The sequence below is a fragment of the Dendrobates tinctorius genome, unplaced genomic scaffold, assembly GCF_039654945.1.
Source record: "Dendrobates tinctorius isolate UK_male_01 unplaced genomic scaffold, ASM3965494v1 ptg000241l, whole genome shotgun sequence".
NCBI classification, from domain to species: Eukaryota; Metazoa; Chordata; class Amphibia; order Anura; family Dendrobatidae; genus Dendrobates; species Dendrobates tinctorius.
The window spans coordinates 14565233-14583454 of NW_027361908.1; the positions used below are offsets into that span (position 1 = coordinate 14565233).

Consider the following 18222-nt stretch of genomic DNA (forward strand, 5'->3'; position numbering starts at 1 on the left):
TACATAAGTAGGCAAAGTCTACAGATTAAGGCCTTATGCAAAAAAATTGTACTTTTTCATCTATGTAATGATTTGTTTTTCCTGTATTTGCATTAATTGTGTGGTGTTTCATCCGTTTGTTATCTGTTCTTTTTATAAACGTGTTCACGTGAATGGGCAAGTTCTTTCCATAAAAAGGAACAGAGTAGGACATAAGCAGCATCCATGGTGTAAAGGTGTGTGTGTATTATCAGATACAGTAAAGGGCAGTCCTACTTTTGGGACACTTATATGCCCTGCTGTAATTATGAACGTTCTCTAAAGTGGGATTTTTTGTTATAAATGGGGTTGAGTGGCTGAGATGATTTACCGTACACTATTTGTATTGCTTAGATAATTTAGTATTAGTATCAGTAAATTGTTCTAGATCAATAGTATTTCCTCAGGAATATAGCTATGAAATATAAAAGTAGCTTTCACATCTCGGCCCTGAAGAGTGATGAATGGGGAGGTCTAAATCAACCTTGGTTTCATTAGAACTTTCTTACATAGTAAATGACAGATGGTAGATAGGCTTGGACTGGCCCCTGGATGAACAGATAAATTCACCGGTGGGCTGGACTGGCCCCTGGATGAACAGATAAATTCACCGGTGGGCTGGACTGGCCACTGGATGAACAGATAAATTTACCTGTGGGCCCATGAGCAGTGCTTGGCACAGTACACTTGTTGCATAATATGCATGCAAATGCAGCATTTAATTTATTTAACAAACTATCCATGTGTTATTTATGGAAGGATAGGATGAAATTACATAAAAGAGCAGCTGGAGTCTACATATTATCCACTCTTCAGGTCCAATAATATTTACATGTAGCTGAAGAGTGAGCCCCCTGAAAAATGTTATTGGTAGGTCCTTGGTAACCTTCTCCCGACACTTTTGGGGACCCATTACAGAATCTATATTGGGGCCCAAAAGATAAGTAAATCTTATGTAGTACAGCAAAGGGAAAGCTCTGAAGATGTTCCGATTTCACAAAATAAATGCAATAAAAAAAAGAATTCAATAGAAGCATTTCTTTACTGTAGAGCAGACCATACTTTGAAGCAGAAAGCCTGCAAAAATGACCTCCATAACAACAAAACAGAATTTCACATAGGTTAATCACCGCTGAACACTTATAATAGAACTTTTTTTTGCATTTGTGAATGCAATCATCTCACAATATATACATAAGCAGATTACAACTATCTCGGATGATGCTCTTACACAACTGGATTCTACATGGTCCTTACAGTATGTATGATGGGTTGATTGCACTCACATAAGATTTGTTAAAAGTGTTGAGTGATCTTTACTGTATATGTGATTTGGGGCACAGGAACCTCAAGTTACGCTCGATACGCTTATGCTTAGCTCTTTATTATAATTTATTGTACTCATATACATTTTTTTTCTGCTTAGATCGAGCTGTCGCTGTTATTTTAAGGGCAGAATCTATCATCCAGGGGAAGTGATCTTGAGACAATCTGGCTCTTGGTAAGTTTAATTTTGTACAATTTTGTTGGCAGCAGATTACTCACGATACTCTCCAAGCGTGTGACAACAGAACTTGTTTATTCAGGAACAATCAGGAAAAACTTAATAGATCAGGAATAAATCATTTGTGTGCCTCTATCTGTGCAGCATCTACAGCAGGCTGCTTCTCTCATACACAGACACAGGAAAAACAGGAAATACAGTCACATGCTCTCCCTGTGTGAGCCTCTGGGAGCTGTTTTTTCTTCTAACATTATAAACAGCATACAAATCTAGCAACTAAGCACTCATAGACAGGAATGGAGTTGTTGCACCAAATATATTCCAACAAATTAAATATTACTGAGGAAATGATTTGGGATAGATCTGGTCAATCTGGTCATCTGATGGCTAATGTGATAACCAATAAAATACTTTATTTACCCCAAATGAAGTATTCAGCCAAAAACAAAAAAAATTACTCCACCATGTCAGCCACTAAATTTCTCTCTTCTGTGTCTACTGACAGTCCTAACAGCAGAGACGTGGGGACAGATTACAGCATGTGAGGGAGGGTTTTTGCCTTTCTACAACAGCTCTTCTGTCTGTCAAAATGCATACAGACATAACAGAATATTGGACTTTTAGATCAGGTCAGGCAGGCCATTGCAAAACTGCAGGAGCAATGCATGCTGGAAAGTAAGTCAAAGTAAGTTCCAACATCTATAGTGCTGGTAGAAAGCTAATGAAAAGGAACCGCTGGCTTAAAAAGAAAGAATGTTGAGTTATAGAGTGTGAGAGTTGAGACTGTTCCTAGACTTAGTTGACTGGTATGTGCACCAAATGCAGTTTTAATTTGAGGACAAGAGCTTTTGTTCTGATTGTTGGAAAAAATAAAGATACATTTTAAGACAAAGCTCTTAACAATCACTTTTTTAACTGGATTGTCTCCCAAAATGTGTAGCAAGGTGAGCAGTGCTTGTGCTAATTTGCATGAATGCCTGTGGTCCTGTAATGTTTTATAGGCGTTTCCAGGAGGATTATGGTTGGTGCTTTAACATGTCCTGTAAATTGGGCTCTTGTGAGGTACTGTATGGGGAAACCTTAATCTTTTACGTTTTGCCTGACACTGGGGTATTCCAGAATTAATGATGTTTTTCTTTTATTGCTAGCCAGTGTTTGAATGGAACAGTGAGATGTACTGAAACTTCTACAACCATCACAGGTATGCTTAAATATAAAGAAGAGAGTATGTAATTGGTATTCTATCTTGGTCAATACATTTTTTACATGAAATATATATAACAACAGCAATACAAATAGTAATAAATGTTGCATTTCTACTGCTACGCTAAGTACATTTTATATGCATATAAAGTATTCATACACTTATCAGTTGTATGCTTTCATTGATAATCCAACTATAACACATCTTCCCATGAGCCATGTATTGAGATACATTCTACACTAAATACTTGTAGCCCATATTCACATGTAGCGTAAATGCTGTATTTGTAATGCATTTTCCCATTTATTTAATGCATTTTTGGTGACATTTGAAGCAGTGTTTAAATGTTTTTTGCTTATTCCCTAAAAACACAACTTCATTTTTTTTGTATGCATTTTACATGTATTTATTTTTCAGGCTCCGCATCGTAGCCTATAGAGAAATAACACCAAAAAATACACAGTTCAATAGTGTCTTTAAACACACAGTGTCCTGAAGTTTTAATGAAATCGCATCCACTTTGCTAGGGCAGTTAAACACAGCAGATTTTATAAATAAGAAAAAATTAATTCCATGAAAAAAATGACCATATCTGACAGGAAATTTTCTCCAAACCCCCTAATGTCATGTATTCTCTTCCCTCCTGCACTTCATCTAGCTAACTTTCTGTCTATGAACCAGTCACAATAGAAGTTCCCAGGCTCCTCGCATCTTCTCTCCTTCCTACCTGCATTAGTGACCCTATTCCCTCACATCTCCTTCATTTCCTTTCCCCAGCTGCCACCACTCACCTAACTAAAATATTTAATGTCTCTCTCTTATCTGATATCTTTCCCTCCTCCTTCAAACACGCCAGCATACACCCATTACTTAAAAAACCATCCCTTGAGAACTGCACTACTACTGTAACTACAGACCTGTCCTTAATCTTCCCTTCATCTTTAAACTTCTGGAGCGCTTTACAGTCTGGTTTCCGCTCTACACACTCTGCTGAAAATGCCCTCACCAAATTCTAACAATCTACTAATAGCTAAATCTATGATCACTACTCAATGCTGATTCTCCTGGATCTCTCTGCAGCATTCGACACTATGGATCGCCAGCTATGAGCCCCCTAATATCCAGGGCCCAGTGTGATTGCAACTCCCGCACTTATTATAGTTACACCCCTTTCTATATGATTATTTTATATTGAAGGTCACACATGTCCAGAAGGAAAGATATATTTCGATTGCAGAAACCCTGTGCTGGGCTTACCATCTGCTGGTGTCAGCTGTGAAGTTACATGTGCAAACTTGGCTATGAATTTCACATGTATTCCAACGCCACCATGTACCAGTGGTTGCATTTGTCCGCAAGGGTAAGTAGTACAGCTAATGATAGCTATTAGTAATGTTATTTGTTGTGTATTTATGCTTTTCTATTGTTTTTTCTATTTTGGTAGCATGGCAGAGCATAAAGGTAAATGTTATGTACCAGATAGCTGTCCATGTACATGGAAGGATTGGGAATACTTGTCTGGTGAAGTGGTATCTACTCCATGTTACACATGGTAGGTATAAAATATTGTAACAAAAGCAATCATCTGCACATTATACACTAAGCATTGTTTGCATGGACTATTGTTATAAAAGAGAAGTTATTATAATAAAATGCTACTATAACCCTCCTAAAGTAAGTAGAAAAATGAGAATAAAGTAAGACCTAGACGGAGGATTTTCATCAAGGACTGTATCTTATAGGAAACTAAGAATGAGGTTTTAAAAGACATGGAAACTTTTGGGAACAATTTTTTAATGCATTTATTTTTGACACAAAATCATTTTTGCAATTGAGTTTCATAAAAAATGTTGTAGATCGCCTTGAGAATAGAGTTGCTGTTGCTGGCTGCAGAATGAGTGAACCAAAAATCCATCAGTGAATTCACTCTTACTGACCAGTTTATAACCCTTACCTCACTTCTTCTGAGCCGCTGTCTCCTGATGAGAACTGTTATGGGAGGAGTGCTTGTTTAACAGTAACACCGTTGCAATTAACGCCAGATTAGTAAATGTTGCATTGCATTAATCTGTCTCTTGCTTATTGTCTTGCTCCTGGCAGTGTTTGTAAACGAGGAATCTTTAATTGCACCAGTTACCCCTGCCCCTCCGTGTGTACTGTGTATGGGGATCGACATTATTATACTTTTGATGGTTTGGAATATGATTATGTCAGTGACTGTCAGGCATTCTTAGTAAAGGTAAGACTACTAACTAATAAGTCAATTGTAATTTTCAAGCTGTAATGTGCTGCAGAAAGGGGGAAATCTCCATTGGATATACCGTATATCAAAATCTGCACACATCTTTCACGGCAAAGCTGTCCCTGTTTGTGAACATAGCCTAAGGCTAAAAAATCTCCAATATTTATCCAGACAAATCAGACATTTTCATCCTTATGCCATCCATATGTCCGTCATTTACATTGGTATCGCTTCCGATTTAGAACATCAACATTCCTAAAAAACCGACAAGACTAAACACAGGTTCCTATGTTAGTAACTACAATGTACTTGTAAAATTCAGATGCAATAAGAATGATCCATATGGAATCCGATTTTTTGTTTGCACTCATAGGCTTGAAAATGTGAGACTCATCCGAGATACGGAAGTAACTAGTTCATACTGTGATATATTTTTTCAAGGCTACTCGGCCCATGTGAAAAAACCCAATCTGAAGAGCCCTATTCATTAGCATTGGTTTGTGTGCTGTCCGTGTGCTATCTATTCTTATCACGAACACAAGAACATGTCATATACTTGTCTGATTGAGCCCTAATACTTTTTCCTTTGCCTAAGATACATGAAAGAAGGTGGCTAAAGGGTACCTGTTTTTGCCTAAATTTAGATAATGGCATAGTCTGCTTTGATTAAGGGTTCGGGGTCGGTAGAACCTGTTCTCTTCTGTGAGCTTCTCTCCTTCGGCGTCACTGCCTGATGTTCTCTCCAATGCATTGGATGCGTGTACTTAGGCTGAGAAGTCGTTTGGGGACTTTCCTACTACTGGTGATGGATAGAGGCTCTCTCAGAACAATGGCAAGCCAAATCCAAGGAACTGCCAGCCTATTGTGTATTCTCACCTCAGTGGTATACCACGCAGACGTTACAGAGTAGGGGCAATTGGTTACTGGTATGAGCTTTCCCAAATCAGTTTTCAAACCACTATTACATTACCAATACCACATATAATCTATACATACCATACTATGCAAATGTTTTAGGCAGGTGTGCAAAAATCCCTTAAAGTAAGAATATTTTTTAAAAATAGAAGTGTTAATTGCTTATTTTTTATCAATGAACAAAATAGAAATCTAAAGCAAATCAATATTTGGTGGGACCACGCTAATACTTCAAAGCAGCATCAAAGAATCATTTCTTGTAGGTTCACTTGCACACAGTTTTTGAAGGAACTCATAAGGAACTTGTTCCAAACATCTTGGAGAACTAATCACAGCTCTTCTGTGCATATATTCTAGTGCACAACCTTTTGTCTCATCAGTTCTTAATGGCAGAACACATTTGGAGCTAGGCAGGTGTCTCATTAGGAAGACAATGACCCCAAACACAACCAATGTTACACTATGTAATTATGTAACATTGGTTGTGTTTGAGGTCAATGTCTTGCTGCAGAATAAATTTGTAACCAATGTGACACCATGGTATAAATGACTATCTGCCTGTATTTCTCAGCATTGAGGACACCATTAATATTTGCCAAACTCCCAAGTTGATTTACAGAAATGTAGCCACAAACTTGCAAGGAACCGTTACCTGCAAATAATCAGTCCTTGGACAAACAAACTGCCTTCTTGTAAAGCCACATATTGACTCCTAAATCCAGAGCGCTTGCTGTCATTTTCTGCACCCAAGTTCCTATATTTTCGTGAATAGTTGACTCACCTGGCATTGTTTCCATATAGAAACGTGTGGTTTTTGGATGCCGGATCTCCATGAAGACCACGTCTGGCCAGATTTCTCTGAACAGTAGATGAGTGTACCTGGGCCCTACTTGTTGCTGCCAGTTCTGAGCTGATGGCACTGCTAAAAACCTTCCGATTTCTAAGGGAAGTGAGCATAACGTGTCTTTCACATGCTGTATTAAGTTTTCTTGGCCAACCAGTGCTTCAACAATCCTCAACATTGCTATTTCTTGGTGTCCTCAATGCTGAGAAGTTACAGATATTTATCCTTCATGTAATACTATCAGGTGGGCCTCTGATTGGCTCGAGAATTGATTCTGCTGCAGGATAGTGATTCCAAACATGCAGCCAATGTCATTAAAAACCATCTTCAGAGAAAAGAAGAACGAGGAGTCTTGGAAGTGATGATGAAATGGCCTCCACAGAGCCCTGATCTCAACATCATTGAGTCTGGGCGGGATTACATGAAGAAACAGATGGATTCACACAAGCCTACATCCACACAAGATCAGTGGTTAGTTGTCCAAAATGTTAAGCACAACCATCCAGCTGAATTCCATCAAAAACTGTGTGCAGGTGTACCTAGAAGAATTGATGTTTTTACGCTGTTTTGAAGACAGAGCGGTCACAGCAATTATTGATTTGATTTAGATTTCTCTTTTGTTCATTCACTTGCATTTTGTTAATTGTTAAAATATATATATATATGTCTCAATGACATGTATACAGTATATATGGATATGTATTCTATGTGTCTATATCTATTCTTTCTATTCTTTATTAAATCTGTCAGTGTGATTTTACTGTATCGCGCACTGAATTGCCGACTTTTGTAAAGGACACCGATGCGTATTTCTCGCAAGTCACATGTCTGGTCCGTGTGTAATCTGCATTTTTCTCACCCCCATAGACTTGCATTGGCGTTTTACAGGCGTAATCCGGTGACAATCGCAGCATGCTGCGATTTTCTGAGCCCGAGAAAAAAATCAGCTGATGGGAGCTGCCCCATAGATTAACATTGGGACGCGTGCAATGTGATTTTTATTTGCATAGCACTCGTCCGTATTTCTCGCTAGTGTGACGTCGGCCTTAGGCAACAACTTCTCTCTGCTGTGCCATGGCCTCTTTCCAGCAAGGCCAAGGCATCGCACACTTTCAGACAAGGCCCAGAAAGACTAAAGCACATAATTACTGTGCAAGTCATAAAAGACAGCTAATAGTGCAAATTGTACTAGAATTTTGGCACCTTTAGCTTAATAAATCTCACCATTGTCACACAATTGTGGTATTCACGTAACAATATTTCATCGACATAAGTATATTGTTTTGGTCACACATACCTGGAAATAAGCATAACACAACCTAGGAATAACACACTGCTGACAGTGCACTGGATATTACAGCATAAAAGTCACAAGACTATACCAATCACGGCACATAGCACAGCATAAAAAAGCAATATGATACTCAGGCAACTTCGGTATCTGGGTTGTATTTTCACCTTAAGGCCACATTCACACGTTCAGTATTTGGTCAGTATTTTACATCAGTATTTGTGACCGAAAACCAGGAGTGGATGATAAATACAGAGGTGGTGACGTGTTTCTATTATACAGTTGTGGCCAAAAGTATTGACACCCCAGCAATTTTGTCAGATAATACTCAGTTTCTTCCTGAAAATGATTGCAAACACAAATTCTTTGGTATTATTATCTTCATTTAATTTGTCTTAAATGAAAAAAACACAAAAGAGAATGAAGCAAAAAGCAAAACATTGATCATTTCACACAAAACTCCAAAAATGGGGGATACAAAAGTATTGGCACCCTCAGCCTAATACTTGGTTGCACAACCTTTAGCCAAAATAACTGCGACCAACTGCTTCCGGTAACCATCAATGAGTTTCTTACAATGCTCTGCTGGAATTTTAGACCATTCTTCTTTGGCAAACTGCTCCAGGTCCCTGATATTTGAAGGGTGCCTTCTCCAAACTGCCATTTTTAGATCTCTCCACAAGTGTTCTATGGGATTCAGGTCTGGACTCATTGCTGGCAACCTTAGAAGTCTCCAGTGCTTTCTCTCAAACCATTTTCTAGTGCTTTTTGAAGTGTGTTTTGGGTCATTGTCCTGCTGGAAGACCCATGACCTCTGAGGGAGACCCAGCTTTCTCACACTAGGCCCTACATTATGCTGCAAAATTTGTTGGTAGACTTCAGACTTCATAATGCCATGCACACAGTCAAGCAGTCCAGTGCCAGAGGCAGCAAAGCAACCCCAAAACCCCAAAACATCAGGGAACCACCGCCATGTCAGACTGTAGGGACCGTGTTTTTTTCTTTGAATGCCTCTTTTTTTTCTCCTGTAAACTCTATGTTGATGCCTTTGCCCAAAAAGCTCTACTTTTGTCTCATCTGACCAGAGAACATTCTTCCAAAACATTTTAGGCTTTTTTAGGTAAGATTTGGCAAACTCCAGCCTGGCTTTTTTATGTCTCGGGGTGAGAAGTGGGGTCTTCCTGGGTCTCCTACCATACAGTCCCTTTTCATTCAGACGCCGACGGATAGTACGGGTTGACACTGTTGTACCCTCGGACTGAAGGGCAGCTTGATCTTGTTTGGATGTTAGTCGAGGTTCTTTATCTAACATCCGCACAATCTTGCGTTGAAATCTCTTGTCAATTTTTTATTTCCGTCTACATCTAGGGAGGTTAGCCACAGTGCCATGGGCTTTAAACTTCTTGATGACACTGTGCACGGTAGACACAGGAACATTCAGGTCTTTGGAGATGGACTTGTAGTCTTGAGATTGCTCATGCTTCCTCACAATTTGGTTTCTCAAGTCCTCAGACAGTTCTTTGGTCTTCTTTTTTTTCTCCATGCTCAATGTGGTACACACAAGGACACAGGACAGAGGATGAGTCAACTTTAATCCATGTCAACTGGCTGCAAGTGTGATTTAGCTATTGCCAACACCTGTTAGGTGCCACAGGTAAGTTACAGGTGCTGTTAATTACACAAATTAGAGAAGCATCACATGATTTTTTGAACAGTGCCAATACTTTTGTCCACCCTCTTTTTTACGTTTGGTCTGGAATTATATCCAATTTGGCTTTAGAACAATTCTTTTTGTGTTTTTTCATTTAAGACAAATTAAATGAAGATAATAATACCAAAGAATTTTGTGTTTGCAATAATTTTCAGGAAGAATCTGACAAAATTGCAGGGGTGTCAATACTTTTGGCCACAACTGTACTTTTCCTCTGATTGTTCCACTCCTGGTTTTGGCTTATAAATACGAAGGTAAAATACTGACCAAATACTCAATGTGTGAATGTGGCCTTAAGGTGAAAATACCAGACAGATACCGAAGTTGCTTGAGTATCATATTGCTTTTTTATGCCGTGCTATGTGACGTGATTGGTATAATCTTGTGACTTTCCCACGCTAATCAGTTCATCTCCGGTCAGCCGGGGTGCCTGTGCAGACACGATTTCCTTAATTCTGCAGTGGTTTACAGCGGGGCCGGTAGCATTAGCACCGGTCCCCGTTATAAGCTAGTTAACCCCTTTTGATGGATTGCAGCGGGGGACCTGACTGAACGGCGGAGAAGTATAGATATTGTTGTTTTTTTATTTGATTAATTTTTTACAATAGAGCAAGGGATTCAGTTGGATTAGCAGAATAATAAAGTAGGTCAAAAACTTTGTGTAATTATTTCATTAAAAGAATTTTTAATTAATGTCAGTGTGTATTTTTTAACCCTTTATTACTATAGGATTAATAATGGATAGGTGTCATTTTTGTTTCATTTGTTTTTTTTTCTGTCACGCCCGGAAGGCTGTGTTTTGTTTTCAACTAGTTTATGCTGCACATAATAAATCCACTGGTGCTTTTTCTGAATCTACCTGAAGGCTTCTACCGAGTGTGACAACCCCTCACTATATATATATATAGTGAGGGGTTGTCACACTTGGTAGAAGCCTTCAGGTAGATTCAGAAAAAGCACCATTGGATTTATTATGTATTGTGAGGGGTTGTCACACTCAGTAGAAGCCTTCAGGTAGATTCAGAAAAAGCACCAGTGGATTTATTATGTGCAGCATAAACCAGTTGAAAACAAAACACAGCCTTCCGGGCGTGACAGAAAAAAAACAAACAAAACAAAAATAATAGCATACAGTCCTTCTTGGTGTGGGGTCCTTCTGCACACTGTTAGGGAAAGCCAATCACAGAGCGGGTGATGATGCCAGCAGCAGCTGGCACGGCACTTGTCTGATGGGGTCTTGGAGGTAACGAGGATCCGTCTTCTGGCGAGAGCGGTTGGTCTCCGGTACCTTCCGCTGAGCCCCTAGTCCATATACTGATGTGGCCAGGGGAGTGCGGGCCTCCGCACTATCTGAGCCCAACATGGTCTGGCGGATATACAATGGGGAATCAGAGCGCAGATGGCGGTCCTGCACCCGGTCTCCCTTAGGCGGCACACGCACATTACTCAAAGGCCTGGAGTGTTTGGCACCTTGCTTTGTGGCGACCATTGGGCACACTGCACGTCTCTCCTCACAGTCTTTGCCATCGGCGGAGGCAATGCTCTGGCGCAGGCCTGTGCTGTACGGATGCTCGAGGGCCAGAGCACTCACTGGTCCCTGCTGCGCACTGTCTGTTCCCACCAGGTCTGCCTGTTTCCGCTTGCGCTGAGGTTGTAAACCCTTAACCACACCCCTGCTTCCGCATGCAAGGATTGGTCCGGTCCCTTAAGCTTCCCCCCCGGACAACAGAGGAGACAGCCCCGACAGTTCCGGAACCGGCACAGAACAGGTACCTGCGGCATGGTCCTTCTTCTTACAGTGACATCACTGCAGGTCCTCAAACACCTGCAGGTCCTGCAGGGAAGAACAGTACAGTGAGCAATCTCCCATCTGCACTGTGGGTGCTCACATAAAACCGGCTCATTAAAACTCTGTACACGGCTTCTCAGCACCTAGTGTGCTGGAAGCACAAAAACACTCCGGTTTCATATCACTGATTGCTGCAAGCGCAGTGACACATACCTCCTTTCCCCAATAAAGCCAGGGACACTGTAAAAATATATATTTTTTTCTTACACTCCCCCTCTCCTTCAGCCCGCCATTCCATGGGCAAGAGTTCTAGCAGTAAACTTTGACATTCCCCCATCTCTTGGATGATCCGCTGCCAAATAAATTGGTCTTCTTCGTATCGGTTGGGTGGTATTCCTGCTGTTGTCTGTTTTGTATGGCGTAAATTAGGTTGAGTAGTGGAGACAGGTGGAGTAGTGGAGTCAGGTTGAATAGTGGAGTCAGGTTGAGCAGGCGAGGACGGAGACGCGCACAGGTTTAATGGAGCAGCTAGTTCGGGAGCTTCAAGTCCCTGTTCCTGTTTTGTTTCGATGAGTGGTGGGTCGAAGAATTCTCCCTCATCATAGTCAACAGCTGTGGGGGGAGCATTTCAGGAACATCTGGTGTTCTCTCTGTTTCATTGGGATCTTGTGACAAGCAGGGGCATAGCATGAACTATTTGAGTGGGAGCACCTTGCTCCCCCTCAGGCTGAACCTCATAGACAGGACCTTCCGATCCGATACGGGGTCTTTTCTCACCGACACTCCAACTTGCCTCGAGGATGCTTTTCTCAGACCAACATACGGCCCTCGGCCTTCAGAGCTGTTCCTCACATGAGAGTCACTTTATGATGTTCAAGTTCCCAGAACTTGGTCTGCACAAGCCGATGTAGAGTCTGCAAATGGTGACGATGTTCGTGGACCCAGGTGGACACCCCCGTCCGTGGGTAGTCCTCCTCTGGATCCAATTCCAGCTCCATGATTTCTCGCCCCTTCCGGCCAAACAGTAGGGTGTATTGTGTTTTTCCAGTTGTACTGTGCACTCGATTGTTGTACACCCAGACTAATTCAGCCACAAATTCAGGCCAGCGAACTTTCAGGTCTTTCTCCAGAGTTCTCATCATCTGAATCAGAGTCCGATTGAAGCGCTCGCAGGCCCCATTCCCTTGAGGATTGTAGGGAGTCATCCTGAATGTCTCAATCTGATACAGGTGATGCAGTTCTTCCATAATCAGTCTTTAAAAGCAGGCGCCTTGGTCAGAGTGAATCCTCTTCTGACAACCATACACTCGGATGAAATCCCTGCAAATGGCCTGTGCCTCCAATGGCCTCCAAGACCATCAGGTCTCCACTTCTTTGACTCCGTGTTACTATCCTTAGATTTTTCTGACAATAGTAGTCTATGAAATTTAGATGATATTTGTGCCACCTGAGTGGGGCTGAGTATGAAAGCAGGTTGAGCTGTTGCATGCAGTATCAGTGCTCCCAGCACAGGAGGCATACACCGATCCCTCATCCACCTCGTCTGTGATGTTCAATTGAATTTTGTAAATGTTGTCCCAGTACCTCATGCCTTGCTGATTGTAACATAGTTAGCAAGGCCGAAAAAAGACATTTGTTCATCCAGTTCAGCCTATATTCCTCCAGAATAAATCTCCAGATCTATGTCCTTTAAAAGAACCTAATAACTGTAAGATACAATATTGTTACGCTCCAGGAAGACATCCAGGCCTCTCTTGAACCCCTCGACTGAGTTCGCCATCACCACCTCCTCAGGCAAGGAATTCCAGATTTTCACTGCCCTAACAGTAAAGAATCCTCTTCTATGTTGGTGGAAAAACCTTCTCTCCTCCAGATGCAGAGAATGCCCCTTTGTGACCATCACATTCCTTTGTATAAACAGAACCTCAGAGAGATATTTGTATTGTCCCCTTATATACCGCCACTCAGTCGTCTTTTTTTCTAGACTAAATAATCCTAATTTTTCTAATCTCTCTGGGTATTGCTATTCTCTCTGGGTATTGTAGTTTCCCCATTCCCTTTATTAATTTTGTTGCCCTCATTTGTACACGTACTCGCTCTAGTTCCATTATATCTTCCATGTGCGGTCTAACCAGGGATTTGTACAGAGGCAGTATAATGCTCTCATAATGTGTAGCCTGACGTCTTGCTGCAGTAAAATGCTGCACTTGGTACTGTGGGTGAAATTTGGCCACTTTCCTGGCATGTGCCCCTTATTTGATGTGTTTTGGCAGCATTTGGGGCTGTTGTAAGGTGTTTTGCATGCGTTTGTTTTTGCCTCCCATTGAGCTGAATGGCGTTCTGTTATGTTCGGCGAGTTAATCAGCGAATATTGCTAGTTTAGCAATTGTAATCCGAACTAAACATTGAAATATTCGCTCATCTTTAATTATAACCACCATAAGGCGACGATTTGCCACAGAAAAGGAATCATAAAGGCCTTTTCCTTTCTATGAGGATTGCCATACCAGAGGAGTCTGAGTGATGGTGCATAAGTGCAAAAGGATTGCCACACCAGACACAGCTGGAGACAGATGCCTGTGTGGGAGGGACTGATAACCTACTAAAGAATTAGGCCCCAGGAGTGTGCTAATCGCTCCATGCAAGCTACTGTAGGTATTGCTGTAAAGTGAGGTCAAAATACTGTAAATATGACTAAAGCAAGCAATATGAATGTGTTATGTGCTATATTGGAGGAGGCACAGAGTGTACCAAAGAATTCAGGAGGTGCTGATGAAGAGATTGCCAGCAGTATGTCACAAGTGGCAGCAAATTGCTATATGGCAAAAGTGTACTTCTGAGGAACCAAATTTTTGAAATCTGACCAGTGTCACTTTATGTGGTAATGACTCTGGAACGCTTCAACATATCCCAGTGATTTTGAAATTGTTTTTTCGTGACACATTATACTTTATGACAATCCAAATCCAAAGGAAAAAAGAGGGGGTCTCCAGCACCAAAATTAGTGAAAAAAGATAAAACTCACATTTATTAGGAAGGTTTTAAAATCATATTAATAAGCCACCATGACAGGCAAGGCTACCTTACGCGTTTCAGACAGATATTACATGTCCTTAGTCATAGGTATATCTTATCAAAACTAGGAAGCTTAAATAAATGAATACATGAGGAGACTGCAGAGTGAACACCCAGTTTCAGGTAATAAATTAGCTCCATGATCTGAGGGCACCAATGGGGATAAAGAGGAAGCCCCCCACTTTCTGTTACCTAGCTATATGATGTAGTCACTATTGACAGCAGCATTTAAGGGGTTAAACTGATTTTGATGGTGCAAACACTGACCGTGGCTGATGCAGCAAGTTGTCAGCTATAGTGTACAGCCCACAGCTGCCGGATTGTCACCCTGTATGGGGACGCTATTCTCTTATATCTCAGGTCAGTAAAAAGACGTATTGGCGGTCATTAAGGGGTTAAGTCCTTTCTCCTTACTCTAGTACATTGCCACATGAAAGACTCTGTAGCCCTCAACTTTCTTGCTTCCATGTGAGTGAAGTTGTTGAATTTTGACTTATATTACTATTCTGTTACTGTTGCCATTGTACAGATGTTTAAAGAAACATACCCCCACATAATAATTTATAAAATGGTAACCCCACTTTGCAGTACATAATGTCCTATCAAAAACCGTATTGCAGCATCAGGATCAAATGTCTTGTGCGTTTATTTAACCCAATTTATAGTGATTGCCAGAAAGCCAAATTATCAAGCTTTTACTATGTTTATTTTTAAGTAGAAGACAAATACAATGCTAAGGTTTGCTATGAAGGCAAAGCCACATTTTCCAGTTCAAAATGTTAATGACACCATTTTCAAAAACAAACAATGCACAAAAATGCAAGATTAATCTTGGCTTTTTATTAGTTTGTTTGCCTGCCAACATGCCGCCCTGCTACAAGTAATTGAAATGTCAGAATGTTTCAATCATTGCTGCTTAATAAAAAAATAATGCTCGTATCAAATAGCTCAAACAATGTAATGAAATAATGGAGCTATTTTTCCTGCTGTCTGCAATCAGACTTTCATTTTCTTAAGGTAAAAAGTCATCCATGGAAGTGCAAGTGATTAAAGACAGAAAGAAATAAAGCATTAACAATTCAATAGTGAATTTGCTACTGAAATTGTAACTTGTGATGAGTGAGCAGCGCCTTTCAGAACATTTTCAAATTTAATGATAGACGTTTTATATGTGCTTCCTGAAGACTTAGCTGTATACAGCGTCTGGTAATAGCAGGATTAGTGATAATCCACTAAAAGTGAAAACATGTATTGAATAGAATCTGATATAGTATAGACATTCTTTGTATAAGTAAAAAAGTCTCATGAAAGAGATAGGTTTGCAACCTCTTGTACTGTAGAGAGAGATTTTTAAAGTCCCTAAATAACTGAAATGCTGATTTAATTTTTACTTTATTAAGAATATAATTGTCATTAAGGAGTTAACCTTTCTCAGCTTCAGTCTGGGTTCAGTTTTGCTATTTATCGCCGCTGCTTCCTGCAGGCGATGTCAGTTATAGTTCTGCCTAGGGCTGCTGTAGCTGACTCCGATTGGTCTGATTGGTCCTGCTACGTTTGCTATTTGATCCCGTGTCTCCGTTTTCCCCTATTCCTGTCATGACTCAGTGTTTCCCTTTAGTGGACCCACCATCATCACACTGCATTCATGAGTGATTAATGTTTTCATTCATAAGCACATCAGCCGTTAAGTGCTCTAGTGATAAAGGAGAATTTCCCATGTAAGTCTTTGTCTCTCAGATTGTTTTCTCACTCAGCACTAAAATCTTTGGTTCTTTGGCTTGATTAATAACTCACTATTAGTGATGGGTGAGCACTAAAATGCTCGGGTGCTTGTTGCTCTGGTCGAGCAAATTGGAATGCTCAGGTGCTCGACTCGAGCAATGAGCCCAATGTAAGTCTATTGGAAACCCGAGCATTTTGCCGCGACCCCCCCGGGGGTCTTTTTAGGGCCTGAAAATATCTGAAATCGATGAGAACAGTGCTGAAATGACATAGGAACATCATGGGTATGACCCCTGGATGCATTTCTGATTCCCTGGTCACTGCTGTGAACAATGTTGTCAGAGTCTTACGCCACTTTTCCGTGCACACAATAAAACATACAAAACCGAAACCAAAATTGATTTTCCTGGGAAATATGTTAAGGAACATCCTTTTCAGGGTAATGATTTGTATGTAAGGCCAAATAAATAACCCAAAACAAAAATGTTCCTCTACCACTTGGGCTATGTTCACATGCAGCGTTTTTGATGCGTTTTTCAACTTCAGCATTGCTTTCAACCAAGACAAATGCATTCACTGGAAAATGTCATTTTAACTTTTTGCAACCTTAGCTGGCCATATGGTGTGTGACACATCATCAGCCACATCCTGTTTCAGTTATTAAGGAGGGAATGATAAAGGCGGAGGGCCATCAGGCAGACTTTAATCTTCTTAAAGGGACAGCAGTTTGTCCTCACTTTTCTTAGAGAGCCATCAGCCAGCTATGCTTTGTTGTTCCATTATTAAACAGTGGGTCTCCTATACGGTTATTGCCTATGCATTGAATGCAAGGCCTGCCCCATATTTGGACGCACCCCAATTACCCATTAAACAGACGTCCTGGAGGGCCACATGAAACCAAAGTTCTCATTCTTATTTATTTGGTACTTCGATACTGTTAGCCTATGCATTGAATGCAAAGCCTGCCCCAAAGTTACATTCTCCCCAATAACCCTGTGAACCAACATACTGAATGGCCACATGAAACCAAAGTTGCCATGTTTCTTAATTAGCTACTCCCATAATGTTAGCCTATGCTTTGAATGCAAAGCCTGCCCTGCTCCAAAGTTACACGCACCCCAATAACCCTTTTGTCAGGAACACCGCACTGCTCTTGCTCACTGAGCCAGTGCGTGTGTCCTGAGTACAAAAGATACCTGTGGAGCGGGGCAGCAGCAGTGAAGATGCGTGCTTCAGACTAACAGGACCTGAAGCACGTGACTGCTGGGGGCGTGGCCTAAACTCCACAGAGCTGGGAGCTGAAGGAAAACTCCTAGAAAGGTAACTATGGGACAAGTTACCAAGGGGCATAGGCAGAGACGTAAACCAGATCAAGCCAGGGTCAAAGCATGAGATAACACAACAGAACCAGAGGGTTAGACAGAATAGATAGTCAGGACGAAGCAAGAGATCAGAAAACCAGAACGGGCAATAGACGGTACAATAGGGACAAACTGTAACAGAGTAACAATAGCCAAACCAGGAGGTCAGAACCAGAGAAGACAATAGTGCCAAAACGTGAGACAGAACAGAGTGAGGGGACAGGCCTGATCATACATGGGAAGCAAACAAGCAATGCAGTATACACGCACACCAGGGGGGTCAGACACACAGCCAGAATAACAGTATAGCTGACAGGGAATCCTAGTCTGGAGAGAGTATAAATACCCCTCCCAGATCCAAAGGGAAGCCAGCAAAATTAACCCTGAGGAAACAGGACATTAACCATGTCCTAACCATGACACCTTTGAACCGACGTACTGGATGTCCACATGATACCAAAGTTCCCATTATTCATTTGGTGCTCCCATAATATTTGCCCTTGAAGTGAATGCAAGGCCTGCTCCAAATTTGGACACACCCCAATA

At 41.1% G+C, this 18222-nt stretch overlaps 1 protein-coding gene across 1 annotated transcript in view; it reads left to right on the forward strand.

Annotated features, from left to right (window-relative positions):
- The window catches only part of OTOGL (otogelin like), a 356745-nt gene that overhangs the window by 93853 nt on the left and 244670 nt on the right, over positions 1-18222 (forward strand). Inside the window, exons 21-25 of the mRNA XM_073556969.1 lie at positions 1445-1519; positions 2671-2723; positions 3924-4086; positions 4171-4278; positions 4827-4965. Of these exons, the coding sequence (XP_073413070.1) occupies positions 1445-1519; positions 2671-2723; positions 3924-4086; positions 4171-4278; positions 4827-4965 (538 nt within the window). The remainder of the gene's footprint in view (positions 1-1444; positions 1520-2670; positions 2724-3923; positions 4087-4170; positions 4279-4826; positions 4966-18222) is intronic.